This window comes from Anguilla rostrata, chromosome 3 (assembly GCF_018555375.3).
Source record: "Anguilla rostrata isolate EN2019 chromosome 3, ASM1855537v3, whole genome shotgun sequence".
NCBI lineage: Eukaryota > Metazoa > Chordata > Actinopteri > Anguilliformes > Anguillidae > Anguilla > Anguilla rostrata.
This window is the reverse complement of record NC_057935.1, coordinates 10,835,783-10,851,603: the sequence shown is the minus strand read 5'-3', so window position 1 is coordinate 10,851,603 and position 15,821 is coordinate 10,835,783. Positions and strand designations below refer to the sequence as shown.

The window sequence follows — 15,821 nt, the reverse complement described above, 5'->3', positions numbered from 1 at the left end:
GCGATTTTCTTGATAAATGCAGTCAGAATAATAATTAGTTTTTTTCAGTCAAAAGTCTGCATTTTGGAGATTCCCGGCTCTGGGTGGACATAATTGTGATTTGGGATGTTTTTAAACCTTTGGAATCGTTTGAAGATCAGGGCTGTCCCAGTTCGGCCGTTATCCTTCGCCCTGGGCTTGTCCTCCGCCCTGACCTTGTCCCCGTCCCGCGGCAGGTCCCTGGGTGTGCGCTACTTCACGTACGGGATCCTGTTCGGCTGCGGCTCCTCCTTCGCCTTCCAGCCCTCCCTGGTCATCCTGGGCCACTACTTCCGGCGGCGGCTGGGCCTGGCCAACGGGGTGGTGACGGCGGGCAGCAGCCTGTTCTCCATGGGGCTCCCCGTCCTGCTGAAGAAGGTGGTGGGGCCGCTGGGCCTGAGCCGCACCTTCCAGATCCTCAGCATCTTCATGTTCGTCCAGGCCCTGCTGGCACTCACCTTCCGCCCCCTGATGCCCAGCACTGCCCCCGGTGGCCACCCCTCCGCGGGCCCGCCCCTGGGCGTCGGGACTCGCTGGGAGCGGGGACTCGCCCAGGCCCGGAAATACTTCAACCTGAAGGTGTTCTACATCACCACCTACAGGGTGTGGGCGTTCGGTGTGGCCACCGCCGTGCTGGGCTACTTCGTGCCCTACATCCACCTGGTGAGAGACTCCTCAGTTTTCCCAGTCAGGACCCAACAGCTATTCAGCCGTGATCTGTCTGTGCTGTGAACCAGCGAAATGTAAATCGCTACATTGCACAACCAGCGTTGTTTAATTGAAATATGACTGTTATGCTTGAATACAGTTTGATATTTATGGTAAAATATGCACATAGTGAATGGCACACATTTAGTATTCTGTGTGTATGGTTAACAGTGTGGTTTCATGGAGGTATTGCAGTAATTCAGAAGATATCATTATACATTATATTGCAGAAGTAAAACATTACAGTGATTGTACTTTTAGCCTGGAATTTTATAGATGTAGCACTTAATGGCAAGTACAGAATGCGTCGTCTTGCTTAATACGCATCATAGTTTTTGTGGAATTTGAATGATGTGGCTTAACGATATTTTTAGGCAACGGGAACAAGGGTTCACACGCCAAACCTGTAACTTCAAACACTACATGTTACTTTTACGCATTGCTGGGTCTGGCTGGAAGAAGTTCCGGAACGAACCGTACCGGAAACTTCCGTCGGCTTGGAACGCGGTTGCGGTTAGCCGTCCGGGACCTGGGTTTAAATTTAGCCATCTCCACCCAACTGAAGGGGTGTGAATTGAAGGCCCAGAGCCCGCCACAGCAGACCATTGTTTACAGAGGGGAGCGACAGCGTATGAAGTCGCGGTTGTGAAGTTGGATACCGGGATCCCTTCGCCGTCCTGTTTTTTCAGGCTATAGACCAGAAGTAAACAAAACCCCGGCTTTTGTTGCACGTTTTGAGTTTTCGAGTAAAAGGGCCGTGGCGCGGTGGAGAATTCAGACGCGATCAAACGCTCCGTGCACTCCCTAAACATCACACGGCGTGGCCATTTGAAGTTGCCTGCTGCGCGGCAGCTTTCAAAGGAGAGAAAATATTGTATTTGAGTTGTAACCCTTGGGTAAAGGAAGCATTGTGTATGGTACGGTTCTGGGTCCCGAATGCTCGGGTGGGATTGGAGGAGAGCCATTCGATCTGTAGCTTTTTGTTTCCCGTATTTGGTTACACTCGTTTTCTCTTTAGTTTCAAAAAGTATGTTGGATATCCTGTGTAAATACTGTGGAGTAAGTAGTATTTTGGGAATAACAAATACTGATGTAGATAGAACATAAAGCCCTTTCAGTAACAATAGTAGTGGTAAATGGAACATAGGAAGAAAAACTATTTTTAACAATTTTCACATTTTATTACATTTTAAACTTCCATATGCTAATGTTGACCTGTCTGTAGAATAGCTTAGCAAATTAATTGGTACCTACATGTTGCTTTTTGTACCTTGCAATTGATACATGCAGATTGTGTCCTTTAACAGGGTGACTGGGTAACAGAGTGTGATTTTAGCCATTTCCCCTTCCCCTCTATCAGATGAACTTCGTGAAGGAGGAATTTAAAGAGATCAAGAAAGAGTGGGTCCTGTTGGTGTGCATCGGGGCCTCTTCTGGACTCGGACGATTGATTTTCGGGAACGTCGGGGACCTGATTCCAGGAGTCAATAAAATCTATATGCAGGTAATACACAATCGTTTGAGCATCAGTCATGTGTGTTTCTGTTATTTCCGTTGTTTTTTTTGTTTTTCTGATGACAGCTTTTATCTGTTTCTGGCACTCATATCTGGAGTGTTTTTTTCTTCTGTACAATTGTTGTTCTGTACAAATCTTTGGAAATCTAGATACTTTATATGAATGATGGTTTTAAAGTATTTGCGATCTCTTTTGCGTTGGATTTTATGAAGTATTTTTCGTTTATCTTTAATTTCAAAGTGCCATTTTTAATTCTTAGTGGCTTGACCAGTGTTGTTAATGAATAACAGTTTTGACTAAACAATGAACTCTCTCTAATCAATAATGTACGTTGCTAGCAGTAGGCCAACACCCATTGTGACAAGCACTGCAAAGCATCATTTAACCTTGTAAGCGCAACAGCATCAATACACAAAAGCACTGTGCGTTTTTACTCAGTAAGGCCAACTCAGTGAGCAATTGTGTTCTGTTACATCGCAAACAACCTCCAGAGCTAACTTTAAAAAAAATTTTTTTTTAAGAAAATACAATTACAATTACAATTCTGGCAATGAGCACATATTGAGCTGGCTAATCTCAAGATGAATTGAAGATCACTGACATTACGTAACCAGCCCATAATTCAATATCGCCACAAGAGTTTGCATTTAAACGTTCTGCCTTTCGTTCAAGGGAACTGTCTTCAATCTTCTTCAGCAGATTTGATCATTCTCAGTTCGGCCAGGAGTGGTCAGACGCATGACATCAAGTGCATAAAAAAACTCTTTATGAGTGCTGACTCAGCTTGTGTAATTCTGCACTCATTCACATCTGTGATTTTGTGTGAATGACCCATTTGGTACCCTTTGAAAAAAACTTTGAACAATGTAAGGTTAATTGCAGTTAGGCCTGCTTTCTCATGGGCAATTATGCAGACTGGGTATTTACATAAGAGGGTGCAGATAATATATTGCATTGTTTAAAGAAGAACCAGGCCCTGGGAGGAAATGGCAAAGGAGCTTGGGAAGGAACCTGCGGGGTTCAACACTTAAAAATATTTCCTGTGCTTCTCTTTTTCCCATTTTGATGTCAGTATGGACACTGCAGTTGATTGTTCCTGCACCACTGCTCGATCCCCTTATGTGAAAGCTGACTGGAGGAAGTAACGGTAAAAGCGAGCCTCAGAAATGGCTTCCGCTTTTTTCGTTTTAGCTGCAGTAATGTAACAGACCGTGGCACAGGATGTTGAATGATTCGTTCCCCCTGCCTACTCTGGTTGGTTTTGGGGGGGGGGGGGGGCGGGATGCTCGCTCATTTTCTCTGGTGCGTGGATGATCGGTGATCTGTTTCTTTCCCTGGCCGTTCCCATCTGCGCGGGCCCCCTGGAGGAACAGAGGGGCTTTTCTTTCGGAGGCACAGACAGGTTACGTAACCGGAGCGGAGCGCGGAACGAAACAGCGGGGCGGCGCAGACGTGTCCTCTTCAGAACGCGCTCGTCTGGGGATTGACGGGGCTCGCGGCTAACGCTCGCGGCAAACGCTAACAGCTACGCTCTGCGAAGTCGGGACAGGGTTTCGTGGGTCGTCTCCTGAGCGACGTAAGGCCCCGGCTAGTGTTCTAGCCTCCTCCTTTGGGTTCGTATTAGACATTAAAGCTTGTATGATTTCACTTTGGTCTTCACCGGACTGAGGTCAGGGGCCAGCCAGTCAGGAAAGCTTGGAGCAAAAAGCAAAAAAAAAATCACCATCGGGGAGCCCCTGCCGCTCGGATCTCGTTTACAGAACAAACGGAGAGTGAAAACAAAGTGTACAGTGTGCCGCGCGGTCAGGTGCAGTCTGAACTCGGTTAATGGCGCTCGAACGCCGAGTAGTCACGAGACCGGCTTCAGCTGCGCCGTAGCGTTGCCGTGGTCTGAGCTTTGTTTGCATTACCTCCCGTCAGGCATAGCGCAGCCTGGGCCAGGGCTAGCCTCAGCGACTCCTCAAACATGTCCAACAACTCAGCATAGCCGAATCCAGATGAGCACGACTGTAAGAGGGTTTTTTTTTTTTTTTTGTTCCACTTATAAAATTAGGAATGAGGAAGCCTTTCCTTCACACATGCTTCCCATAAATGAGCTGTGCCAAAAATAAATGTCTTTGCTCTTCGCTTCGGTGTGTTTCTATTGGAAACAGCTTGAGAATAGGAGGACAGGGTGTATAAAACATTTAAAATCAGAACTGTTGTTTATATTAAGCCATGCTGTAATAAATTAAGCTTCGCTGAGACTTCAAAGAGCTCTTTAATAGCTGCGTTCAGTGTATGCACGGGTTACATAATCTACAGTACGAGCACGGATCCTCGCTTGGAGAACTGAGAGACGACTGATCTTTTATGATTCCGTGCGGGGGCATTGTGTGTTCACATATGGTCAGGAAATGGCCATTTATTACAGTACTGATGATAGGTAACAAATGGTCTAATAGTGTACACATCAGGCGAATATGAATATTTCTGCTTTATATCATCTCCTGCTGCTACAGGTACAACAAATTCATTCTGCCACACTTTTATTTTTTTACATGAAATATTAGCTTTAGTAATTGTTTGGGCCCGAACGCATATTACAATGCTTGCAATGTCTAGTTGTTCACATTGTAACGGCCTGAAATATGTTTCAAGCTCAGGTTTTATTGTCATATTACAGAACTGAATTCCAATCGCATGACAGAAACAAAGTTTCTAGAAGTTGAATGTGGCAGCAGTAAGGCAAAAAGTTGGAGCACAGTAATCATGTGTCCTTCAGTGTCCTTCATGTTTCATCACATTGTTTATTTTTCCACCTGGCATCGACATTGTCAACTGTACACAACGAGCGAACGCCAGAAAACTGTGAGGTTTGCCGCTCTTCTCCATTTCCCTGAATTGACCGTTGACATCTTTGGGCAGAGGGGGTGGCGGCTGACCCCTGGCACTGCTGGAAGGGATCCAGATTCGGGTTATGCCCAGGGACTGAAACGCAAACTTACCTCTGAGCCCTGGCGAAGGGCTCCGGGCCGGCGCGGTACAGGGTCCGGCGCGCCCGGGCGTGGCCGGCGGGAGCGCGGCAAACGAAGGCCTCGGGGCTTAGGAGCGAAAGGGCGCCGCTAACCGTGCCGGGCCCCGTCCCCGCGTGTCTCTCCCTCCAGGTGGCCTCCTTCGCGGTCCTGGGCCTGGTGTCCATGATGATCCCGCAGTGCCACATGTTCGAGAGCCTGGTGGTGGTGTGCCTGTTCCTGGGGCTGTGCGACGGCTGCTTCATCACCATCATGGCGCCCATCGCCTTCGAGCTGGTGGGGCCCATGCGCGCCTCCCAGGCCATCGGCTACCTGCTGGGCCTCATGTCGCTGCCCATGACCGCCGGGCCGCCCATCGCAGGTCAGTTACGACCCTACTAATGCACAGACTCGTACGATAACGCTTGCTGTTCAAACACTCACATTTCCGTTTCCTCACTTATTCAGAATATGCCTTGCCGTGCCCCCATTTTGTTTCTTTTGCCTTTTGACTGGTACCCATGATGCTTTGTTCAAAACTTACTTTTCGTAGTGTAATTTCTTCAGTAACTGAGACTGTTGCTGATCAATTTTAGTAGACTGTGTAATTAGCTGTTTAATATGATTTTTTTGTGATTGGTCATACATTATTTGTTAATTGTGGGAATGGTGCAAATGTAAGAAATGTAGGCAGTATGTGGCTGCAGTTCATTCTTTTAGTGAATCAGCCCCTCAGATGAACAGATAACAGTTCATAGAGTTTAAGTCGTACTTCAGAAGGAACAGCTGCAACGGCAAGCATGAGATTTAATGAAACGTGTCATAACAAGAAGGCATATATTCTGCAATAGGTGAGGTGTGCTGAATTTACAGTTTCCAATTATTGACTTGGGAATTGGCCTGTTCATCTTATTGTTTTTGCTAACCACAAGTGTGCTGGAGAAAACATTCAAGTAATATTAAGGACTGTGCCTTTGCCATAAAAAACAATGCATTGCCTTGACTCATTTCCTTGTTACACCATAATGTGATGTGTTCTGATCTCATGTGGCAATGCACTGGAAGCCCACTGTCTGCTCGTTAAGTTTAATGACATGGTATTTCCCTAACATAATACGAGCTGCGATTTCCTACACAAACCCCGGTCTGGAGCACCTGCTGCGGCCCATGTCAGTCAGAGACTAGGAGAAAAAAAAAAGAAGATTTCTGTGTGTTCTCGCGGGTAATGCATTGTTGGATCGATACATTTAACAGTGCAGTGCAGTGCATCCATCAGAGCCAGCGGTTCGAGAGGGAACTTTTTCATACGAGTCTGTGAGATTGGCCTGATCGAGTGTACAGCATGTCTTTCCCTCTCCACTATAAGCCTTTAAGCTGATTCATACTCTACCTGGCCCCAGTCCTGGTATTTGTTTACATGGCGGAGAGCCCAGGTCTGGTTTTTCCTTGAGCAGGGGTCCCGCGGGGTACCTGATCTTCCCCATTCCCCCGTTTCGCAGGGCTCCTGCGGGACTACTTCGGGGACTACCACGTGGCGTTCTACCTGGCGGGAGTCCCGCCCATAGTGGGGGCCCTGGTGCTCTTTTTCGTGCCCGTCTACCACCAGCGCATGCAGAAGAGCCGGGAGGGCGCGCCCGCGGACCCCAGCGCCGACCAGATGCTGCCCCCGGCCAAGTACGCCGCCAACGGGGACATGCTGCCCGGCTTCACCGACGCGGAGACGCACATCTGAGTTTGCCCGCCATGCAAAGGTTCGACTCCTCCTCCTGTGCTCTTTCGCTGTTTCCATTTTTAAACTGTCTGTCTGTTTCTCTTCATCCGTCTGTTTATCTGTCTGTCCGAAGTCCGCCCTGCGCAGGTTTTCGGTGCGCATCAGAACGTGTGCAAAATGCAGAAGCGTGCACAAAAATTGCTTAGGCGTGCCAGTCAAACGGTCACAGACCTGTTTTCATTGATTTTCCAGATGGCGCAAGCGTTTGTTTGAGAACATTTTTTTTTTAATGCTGTTTTTGGAAGCGGAATGGATTTTTGTATTTACTCAGATGGGGTGGGGGTGTGGTTGGCAGTCAGGTGCACAATAAAATCTAAATAGTTCAGTGATTGTTCACATATGGTGTGGCGCTCCTTTCTTGGACCTAAGGATTGTGGCTGTGAAACGGCTATCAGCTAAGAAGCGTGTGGTTGCCCTTTTGCCACAATCCCATGATAGGCCAAGTTGAAATCACAATGTGCCTCTATCTTCATGTCTTCCAAAAAGAAATTTACATAAATAAATGAGCACCGTAGACGACTTGTAAAATGTCCCCTGGCACAGTGTACAAACAACATTAGGACATTCAGATGAACAAAATGAACAGAATTAAATTCTCGTCGCCTACCAGCCGTTTACCATGAAGTCGCTAATTAAGCCTTTCGAACTCATTGGGACTTGATAGCTTAGCTGTGGGGGAAACGCGGTTACTTTGCTGTCTCACACTGCCCTCTCTCTCTCTCTCTTTCCTCTCTGCAGGGATTCTGCCCACCAGCAATACTGTGATAATCTGTCGGACTCTTCATCTTTAATTCAGGTGCTCCCCATTTTCACCGTACTGTCTCCCCTGCCGTTTGTTAGATGGTGAAGGCCCAATATGAAATCTTCAACTTAAAAAAAAAAAAAAAGACAAAAAACAAAAAAACCCTCTTTGGACTGATGTTCGTCCCTGGACTTTGTGTGAATGAAATGGCTTAGGAAGGTGTTAGGAAAGTCTGACCTCACAAGCTCCTATAATGGGAAACACACATTACACACTATAGGAAAAGGGTGGGGGTGGGGGGGGGGAGGGGCCTTGATGGAGGACAGGGATTTGTCCCATCTAAAATGGCGTTATTTTGGGGTGTGAACATAATTTGATCCAAACAAATCAGGATTCAGTGTGGTGTATGGGTGAGCTTTTTTTTTTGTTTGTGAAGGAATCAAGTGGGTTCTTGATAGCGATCTTGTCTGCAGGCACTGAATATACAGATTGTCTAATGTGCGTTGGTGGGTGGGTGTGCGACAACTAGAAACGGCATGCTAAATCAAAGGTCTGATCAATGGTAAGAATGTAACCCTGTCTTACAATCCCCCCAACTTTCTTTATTCAAAGGGGCGATTCAAAGGGGAAACTCAAATTCACTAAAGTCACTTTCCCATCAAAATGCTGGCATTGTGCACTGATCGGCATTCACACTCGTGAAAAACGCTACAAATTACTGCCATGGTGTCCTTACGCGTGTCACCATTGAAAAAAAAAAAATCCAGAAGTGCTGTTCTCAGCCTGAGTTTCAGAAGGGGCACTTAACTAACAAAATAGTTGTTTTTTGACTACAATTATTTTTTTTTTTAAATCCCAAAATTTGTCTTAATTTTCAAAAAATATATTTTTGCTTCTTGCTATGAAATCATGGTTAGCTAGTGTGCTGGAACACCAAAATATGTTCTTTTTTCATTGTCTGGATCTTCACCAAATTGAATGATTAAATATAACAAGTATGGACAATGGAAAAAAGCTACTCATAAAATAAATGGAATGCATTATGAAAAACAATCAACAGATGAAAATTTTAGATCTCAAGTTTAGATCTCAAGTTGGAGAACAAAGAAACAAATGCACATTTGATAAATAATTCTAATAGATCCTGCTCTTCCCATTTCTTCTCTCCCAGCTCCTTACTGCAGTCACATAATTAGAGGGTTGCCAGTATTCTTAATCGTTGGTCATTGCAAAGCAATCAGCGGTCACAATTAAAGACATGAGAGGCTTCTTGATTTAATTTGTGACGACATTACATTTCATTACTTTACATTACAATCACATAGCAGATGCTCTTATTCAGAGCAACTTAGAGAAGTGGAGACCATCAGTGTTAGTCTTAGGAATACAAAAATGGGATATCGCCCAGAAGGCACTGATGGCCCAGTTATAATCAATAAGTGTGATGTTAAGCTAACAGACATCCATTTGTATTGGAACAAAAGACAATACCACTAGACAGCCTTATAAAATATCTTTATATATTATCCCAGAATGAAATCCAAAGAAAGAAAGAAAGGATGTCTAAAAGGGTCTGGGGGGCCATGGTGCAATCTGAAGAGCTTCAGTCTGAATTGAAAGATGGGCAGGGTTTCTGCTTTCCGGACTGTAGCGGGAAGCTCATTCCACCAAGACAAGACAAGAGTTGTGACCACATCAGGGGGAGGGGCCAGGCACCAAGAGGTAGCAGAATGAAGAGGTCTGATTGGTCTGTAGATTCTGTAGATAAACTGTTGAAGATATGGCAGAGCTTTCCCTTTGGCGTCCTGAAAGGCTAGCGCCTAGGTTTCGAATTTGATGCGAGCTCCTGGTACCCAGGAGAGGGAGATAAGAAGGGGAATGACACTGCTGAGCCTGGGAAAGTTGACTTATTTGTTGAACCATTGAGAGAACAAATATTTACCAAATTTTTAAATACAGGTCACATTTCAAAACAGGACCTGGTAATAAGTAATTTAATTACAGAACAAACCATGTGAGTGCACTTTCTGATAGGATTTTTGAAAATATGTTTTGACACTTTTTGACACACATTTATGCACTTTTCTCCCCTTGCCCCTTCTGAAAGGCTGACAAGCTGTTTTTGCACAATCTATTGTAACCTGAATTGAATTGACAATGATGAAATTTCGAGAAGGAGCGAGCAAGACATAGCCATTAATTGCTACGACAATGTAAAAAAAAAAGAAAAAAGAGTCAAAGGGTTTCATGTAACGCACTGTAAGCAAATGCAGTGAAAAGCCCTCCTTTACAAGAGGTTCATTTGGACCTCCATGCTCAGCCCATTTAATTTGTAGTCATTATGCCCCCAAAGCATAGAGCTGGCATACTGCCATTTTAACAGCTCCATTTATATAATGACTTCTCCCCACCTCTACCTTGGGTGTAAATGCTGATAAATGGGTGATTATTTGCTGGGAATGTAGTGATGGCGCTAGCTTTTGTTGCTGTTCCCAAAAGCCATGTTTTGTATGCACGTTTCCATTTTGCTGGAATGGGGTTTAGCAGAAAACAGACTTCAGGTGGATTCCTCAGTGCCCACAGACAATAATTTTGTTGTTTTAGGGTACTGCATGTGCTCTGTATTATTAATGATTCATAATGCCAATTTTTTTTTCCATGAACTTTTTTTATGTTGTTATATTAATGAAAAAAGTTGTTTTTATTTGTATTTTTTTTTAACAAAACGCTCTTATATGAAAGCCCCTCATACTAAAGCAAACTACAGCATAAATATATATTTTTCTGAAATATTGCAGTCATGTCAGTAGAACGCTAGAAGGCTTGGTATCGCCTTAAACCTCTTTCTTTAATATGTAGCACATACCTGTATATAGAAGCATTAGATTTCTGTGTCAAATATAAGATGGTTATAAGACTTTGTAATGGACTTCGATAGGAAAGTCTTTTATTTTATTTTTTTAAATCTGCCAGATGTTTTACTGACCTCTCTCATTAGCCCTGGAGTTTCCCGGACTCCTGCTCTTGACACAAATCTGTGATCCTCTTCTGTCAAGCATAGCACCTAGAGCCTCTACAAGCGGGATGCTGGAAAGAATGAACCCTGGTTAACTTAATGACAGAGCTGGTCGGTCACCAGTTTCTGAAAATGACCTCAGAGCACGAAGGGGTTCATTGATCTGTTATTGCACACGCGTACGTCCTGGTGAGGTTGATCTTACCCTTCTGCTTTTTCACCACAACAGCCCGGGCTGCATGTCCGTGTCTCCTTGGGGTGCTAAAAGGGAAGGTGTGCTTTGATTTTGAACTATTGGGCCAAAGCTGTGGGGCCAAAACTGTGGAAAAACCAAAATCGGCGTCGGCTGGTTTCTAGTCTTTGCACAGAAAATTTGTAAGCAATAGTTTGACACGTGCTGTGATGGGGCTGACGCTGGGGCTGAGCCCGAAAGGCCTTTTCAGCGAGTGAAGATCTGCGTCCCTGTCACTGTATAAACAGCTATGCATGCACTGGTATGTAAATGTACACGACGTTCTGCATGTTAGTGGTCCGCCTGGTGTCACCAGTCACCTGTTCCCACTGTCATTTTGGTCTTGCTCCGGTAAACGAGAACGGACGTTCGTATGCACTAGGAAGAAGACAAACACCTGAATTTCTAACATACTTTCTGGAAAGTATACACAGGAAATGAATGCTTAGGAGAGATGAATTTGAACCGGCATAGGTTTTTTTTCCCGAATGGAAGAGTGTGGAGAAGTGTGGACAGATGAACTATACCTCTGTGAGTAACTTAAGGAGAGTGCCTGAGGTGTAGAGCTTGGACGTCTGGCTAGTCGCTGACAGCGTTGCTAAGCAGAACTCTCTGGTCAACCTCATTGCCTGTCTGATAGTCCAAAGCTCACCCACCTGTACAGCAGCTCACCTCCAGCTTTCTGTCAGGTGCTGTCAGTTTCAGTCATCTCTGTAGGTGTGCGTGCGTGTGCTTTGTGTGTGTATGTGTGTGTGTGTGCGCGTGTGTGTGTGTGTATGCATGTGTGTGCGTCTGTGTGTATGTGTGTGTGCGCATGCGTGTGTGTGTGTGTTTGTGTGTGTGTGTTTCAATGTGTCAGTGTTACATTTGTGAAACAGGCTGATTTATTTGGTTTGGTTTTGATTATCTTTGCAAGAAATTGTCACATTATCATCTTCTCTGTCTTTTCTGCACATTTGATGTGCCGATTACTGGACTCTAAGTCTCACAATCACAATGCCTTATATACGGGCATTATGGTTTTTTTCTCCAGGAACTGTAAATAACTAGGGGAAAACAGGAAAAAAAAATCTGTTTCATGATAGGCCAGTGGCAACCACAGGATTAGTTACCTCTCAGGATTAAGGTTTCAATTTTTGCTTTTGATTAACTGTTACTCAGATCATTTTTTTTACAGATAGATTTTTTTTTTTCTCTTTCATCAAGTAATTTGAGAAATAGGGGCCGATTCACAGACGGGCGATACACTGACCGTTTTGCCTCACGTAGACCCTTTCTCAGACTGAATACCTGTACCGATATATAACATATTGTGCTGTTTCATTCATGTCATTCCAGATTCCACTATTCAATTCCTTCTGAGCTGAGATTGTTCAGGGACATGGGAGTATTTAATGATCCAGTGGAAGCCTGTGAGTGAGGGGGTGGGGGGGGGGCGTGTGACTGCACCTCCAAGGACGTACTTACCTCAGTAATCTCGTCGAAATAAGTGTACTCATAACATTTACTTTTGCTATATGAACAGAAGAGGAGCTAGGGACCTTCATCTATCATAATGGGGAGGGGGGGGGCTATAAAAGCTGTTGCCTTTGCCCATATTCTTCTTCTGTACAAATCCACTGTGATGTAGCTGTCTCTCCATACGCTTATGCTTATTAGTATCTGCCTTAAAGGTGAAAAAAATGTTACTTGGGATGGAAATTAAAGGCGAAGTTTAGTCCGAGGCCAGCTACATTTAGATATAAATGCATATGGATACCTCTGTATACAGTTGTATTCAATGGAAAGTTACTGCTTGCATGCTGTGATGTGGTGCTCTTTAATGGTCAATTTATTCTGGTGCAGGAGCTAGTCTGTTTCGCGGTCTGTTTCTCCTTGAGTGTGGAAACAGTCCAGGAAGGGGGTTTTCCACCCAGACTCCACCACTTTAAGAACGCAGTTGTTTCACGCGTTACCGAAGTGACACGTGGAGATTCACTCACGGCGAAAGAAGCTTTGAAAGACCCTCAGGGGTCAAACTTGAGGTGGGGCCTCGTCAGATTTTCCACATAACCCACCACCATGAGTCTGAAAGGCTTTATGTAGAAAAACAGTAATCCTGCTTCGTATGGAAGAACTGTATGCTTAGCATATTTTTGTATGTGCACGGTGTAGTACCTGTTGACTAAGTCCAGGCATTGTTACGGAATACAATTCTATCTCATGAAATGAAATTTTTGCCATTGTTCGTCATTCTGTCTGCATGTGCCATGCACTGAACTCTGCTATTCAGGTTTTGGTTTCTCATCTGCATGGGGTGCACCACATAGATCATAGAACATAGATCTGTCACTCATGTTGTCTTCCTTTCAGTGTATTTTTTTTTTGGGCAGTATCTCCCGAATGTTGGATCCCCATGTTTCATGTGCCAAAGTAACCCATGTAGTCCTTGTTCTTGTTTTGACTGTGTATGTCAGTGTTTAGTTTCTGGGCACATGTCTTCATAATGCTAACAGGGATTCATCCACAGGATGCCTTTAGTATCGTTTCCATTGAAGGAACCAGCACCATCCACTGTCTCATTAGGCACATCCTCATCTTCATTTCGAATGTAGACAAAGTTTCAGGGCTGGTAAATGCTTTTGCCAGTTAATTATGTGATCAGGCGTGATTGTTTTCAATTGCACATTTAAAAATGTGATTTGTCGCTTGGAATTACTTGGAAAAAATCTTGGCGTGAATTGTGTTTTTTTTTTGTGTGAGCAAATTCACAGTTCAAGATGGCTACTGCTGTAGTGTGCCTGTTGTTATTTTTTCTTTAGTTCACACAGTCGGTTTTATTTATTAGTCTGTTCGGTTTCTGCTGTGGACCTGTGCTGCGCATACTCACACATCTATAGAGTAGCGGTGTCCTCTCGTAACAATATGGGGTGTAATATACGTTTAAACTGAAAGGGATCGCCTCACAGGTAGGCCAGGGAGTAGCCCACGAATGGCTTGGTTTCAAGAAAGCACAGAACTTCTGAGAAGAAATCTGCAGTAGTGAACTAATCACAGGAATGTTTAGAGAGTGTGCTTTTCAAAATGTGTCGCCCTGTAATTTGGTGTTTAGTGTATCATTCAGTTTTGTGTGTACTGTTGCTACGATGTGCTAAAAGCAAGAGTTCGTCTAACAAATTGCATCTAGACAAGTTAGCATGAAACAACAGTTGAGTCCCATGTATAGTTCAGTTGTCTCACACGTTTTCTACAATCCTTGTTCGTGCCCAGCTCTCAGTCTGGTTGAGTGAATTTGCCCCTCTGGAAAATGCTGCCTGGGCAATGTTTTAACATTTTTAAAAGCTGGAATTGCTTCTTGGATTGGTTTCCAATGGTAATGGTTCCTTTACTTCAATATGAAGGTTTCAGTGTATGACATTACACATACGTAGAGAGAAATAATGGAATGTGAACGAATGTGGAATTGGTTTTTGATCAATCATATGATGTTTGTGAAACCAGACGAAAGAAAAGTCTAAAAAGACTATTTAATTAAAGTTATTCATTTAAAAAAATACTTAAAGCTATTTTTTCCTATGTGTAAATAGATTAAATGAATTATAACAAATTGTATGGATAGTTTAGTTTAATATACAACCGCAGCAGTTGTCAGATATTAGATTTTAAAATTTGAATTCTGAACTGAGCTTTCAGCTTGATGATGTTGTAACGCATAAACCACTTCTAATTCAATGCAGTGAGCATGTCAAGTGCCTACCTCTGTGTCTTTTCTTACGCAGCTATAGAAAAGGACTCCTCAACAGTTACGTATTTTGAAAACCTGCAAAGTGGAGCTGATCCTGAGTTTGCTCAGTATTGCTGCACTAGCAGGGGCAGATGCGTTGTTACTTCTCTCCCAGGGCGAAATAACATTAACCTCACTACTCAATTCTGGAAGACTGGTGATATTTTTTTCTCTCTACAAAATACACTATAAAATAATAAAAGATAGTGAATCATTTAAAAACAATGAAGTGTAAAGCTGCTAGATATGTGTATGTTAATCTGAATTATGAGTAGGTTTTGGATTTTTCTGTAATAAAAATGTTTTTTTTTTTGTATTAAATCATCAATAAATGTTTAAAACTGCTAAATGTTTGGTTCAAGTTTGTTTACCAGTTATCAAATGTGTGCATCCTGACTACCAAATGATAGAATGCATGGCAGTGTAGCATAATGGATCGGGAGCTAACCTTGCAGCACTGGGTGTGCATTTGATTTCCAAGTGGTTTCTCAGGTGGTTACTCTTGAGCAAGGCTTCAAGCAGAAGTGCTTCAAGTAAAAGTTCCACCTGTGTGAATGGATTGTGTAAACGTTGCTATGGATACGAGTGCCTGCAAAACATCATAGGCGGTGACATCCATCTCCCAGAAAATCTAAAGTTGGGTCTGACGAAGAGAGCAAATAAGGATCCACTTAACAATATGTTCCAACGTTTCTTTCTTCATTTGTATAACTAGCATATGCAGTCAGTGGACCACTGTTAAGTTCAGAAACATTTCGGACATCTTTTAAATAATACAAAACATTTACATAATATGACATATCTTGCTAAACAAGGTGATGTGAAACGAACAGTAGCATTGTTTATGTTAGACTGTGGATTTACACATTGCTTCCTGTTCTTTTTCCCTCATTTTTCTCTTTGAAATTGAAGTGTTGAAATGTGTTGTTGTAGATTTTGGCACATTCTTCCATGTACATTTACACTATAGCAGATCTGGCTACATATTTGTGCAGGTCATCGTTTGTGATCCACAACGTAATTTGAATGCAAATATACAGTGCAGTCTGTAAGCATTTGGAC

General features: G+C 43.6%; 1 protein-coding gene across 1 annotated transcript in view; it reads left to right on the top strand.

Moving 5' to 3' along the window:
* The window catches only part of slc16a2 (solute carrier family 16 member 2), a 38,919-nt gene extending 23,811 nt beyond the window's left edge, over nt 1-15,108 (top strand). The window contains exons 3-7 of the mRNA XM_064326041.1: nt 216-681; nt 2,087-2,230; nt 5,389-5,617; nt 6,735-6,986; nt 7,745-15,108. Of these exons, the coding sequence (XP_064182111.1) occupies nt 216-681; nt 2,087-2,230; nt 5,389-5,617; nt 6,735-6,967 (1,072 nt within the window). The 3' untranslated portion in view covers nt 6,968-6,986; nt 7,745-15,108. The remainder of the gene's footprint in view (nt 1-215; nt 682-2,086; nt 2,231-5,388; nt 5,618-6,734; nt 6,987-7,744) is intronic.
* The last annotated feature ends 713 nt before the right edge of the window (nt 15,109-15,821 follow it).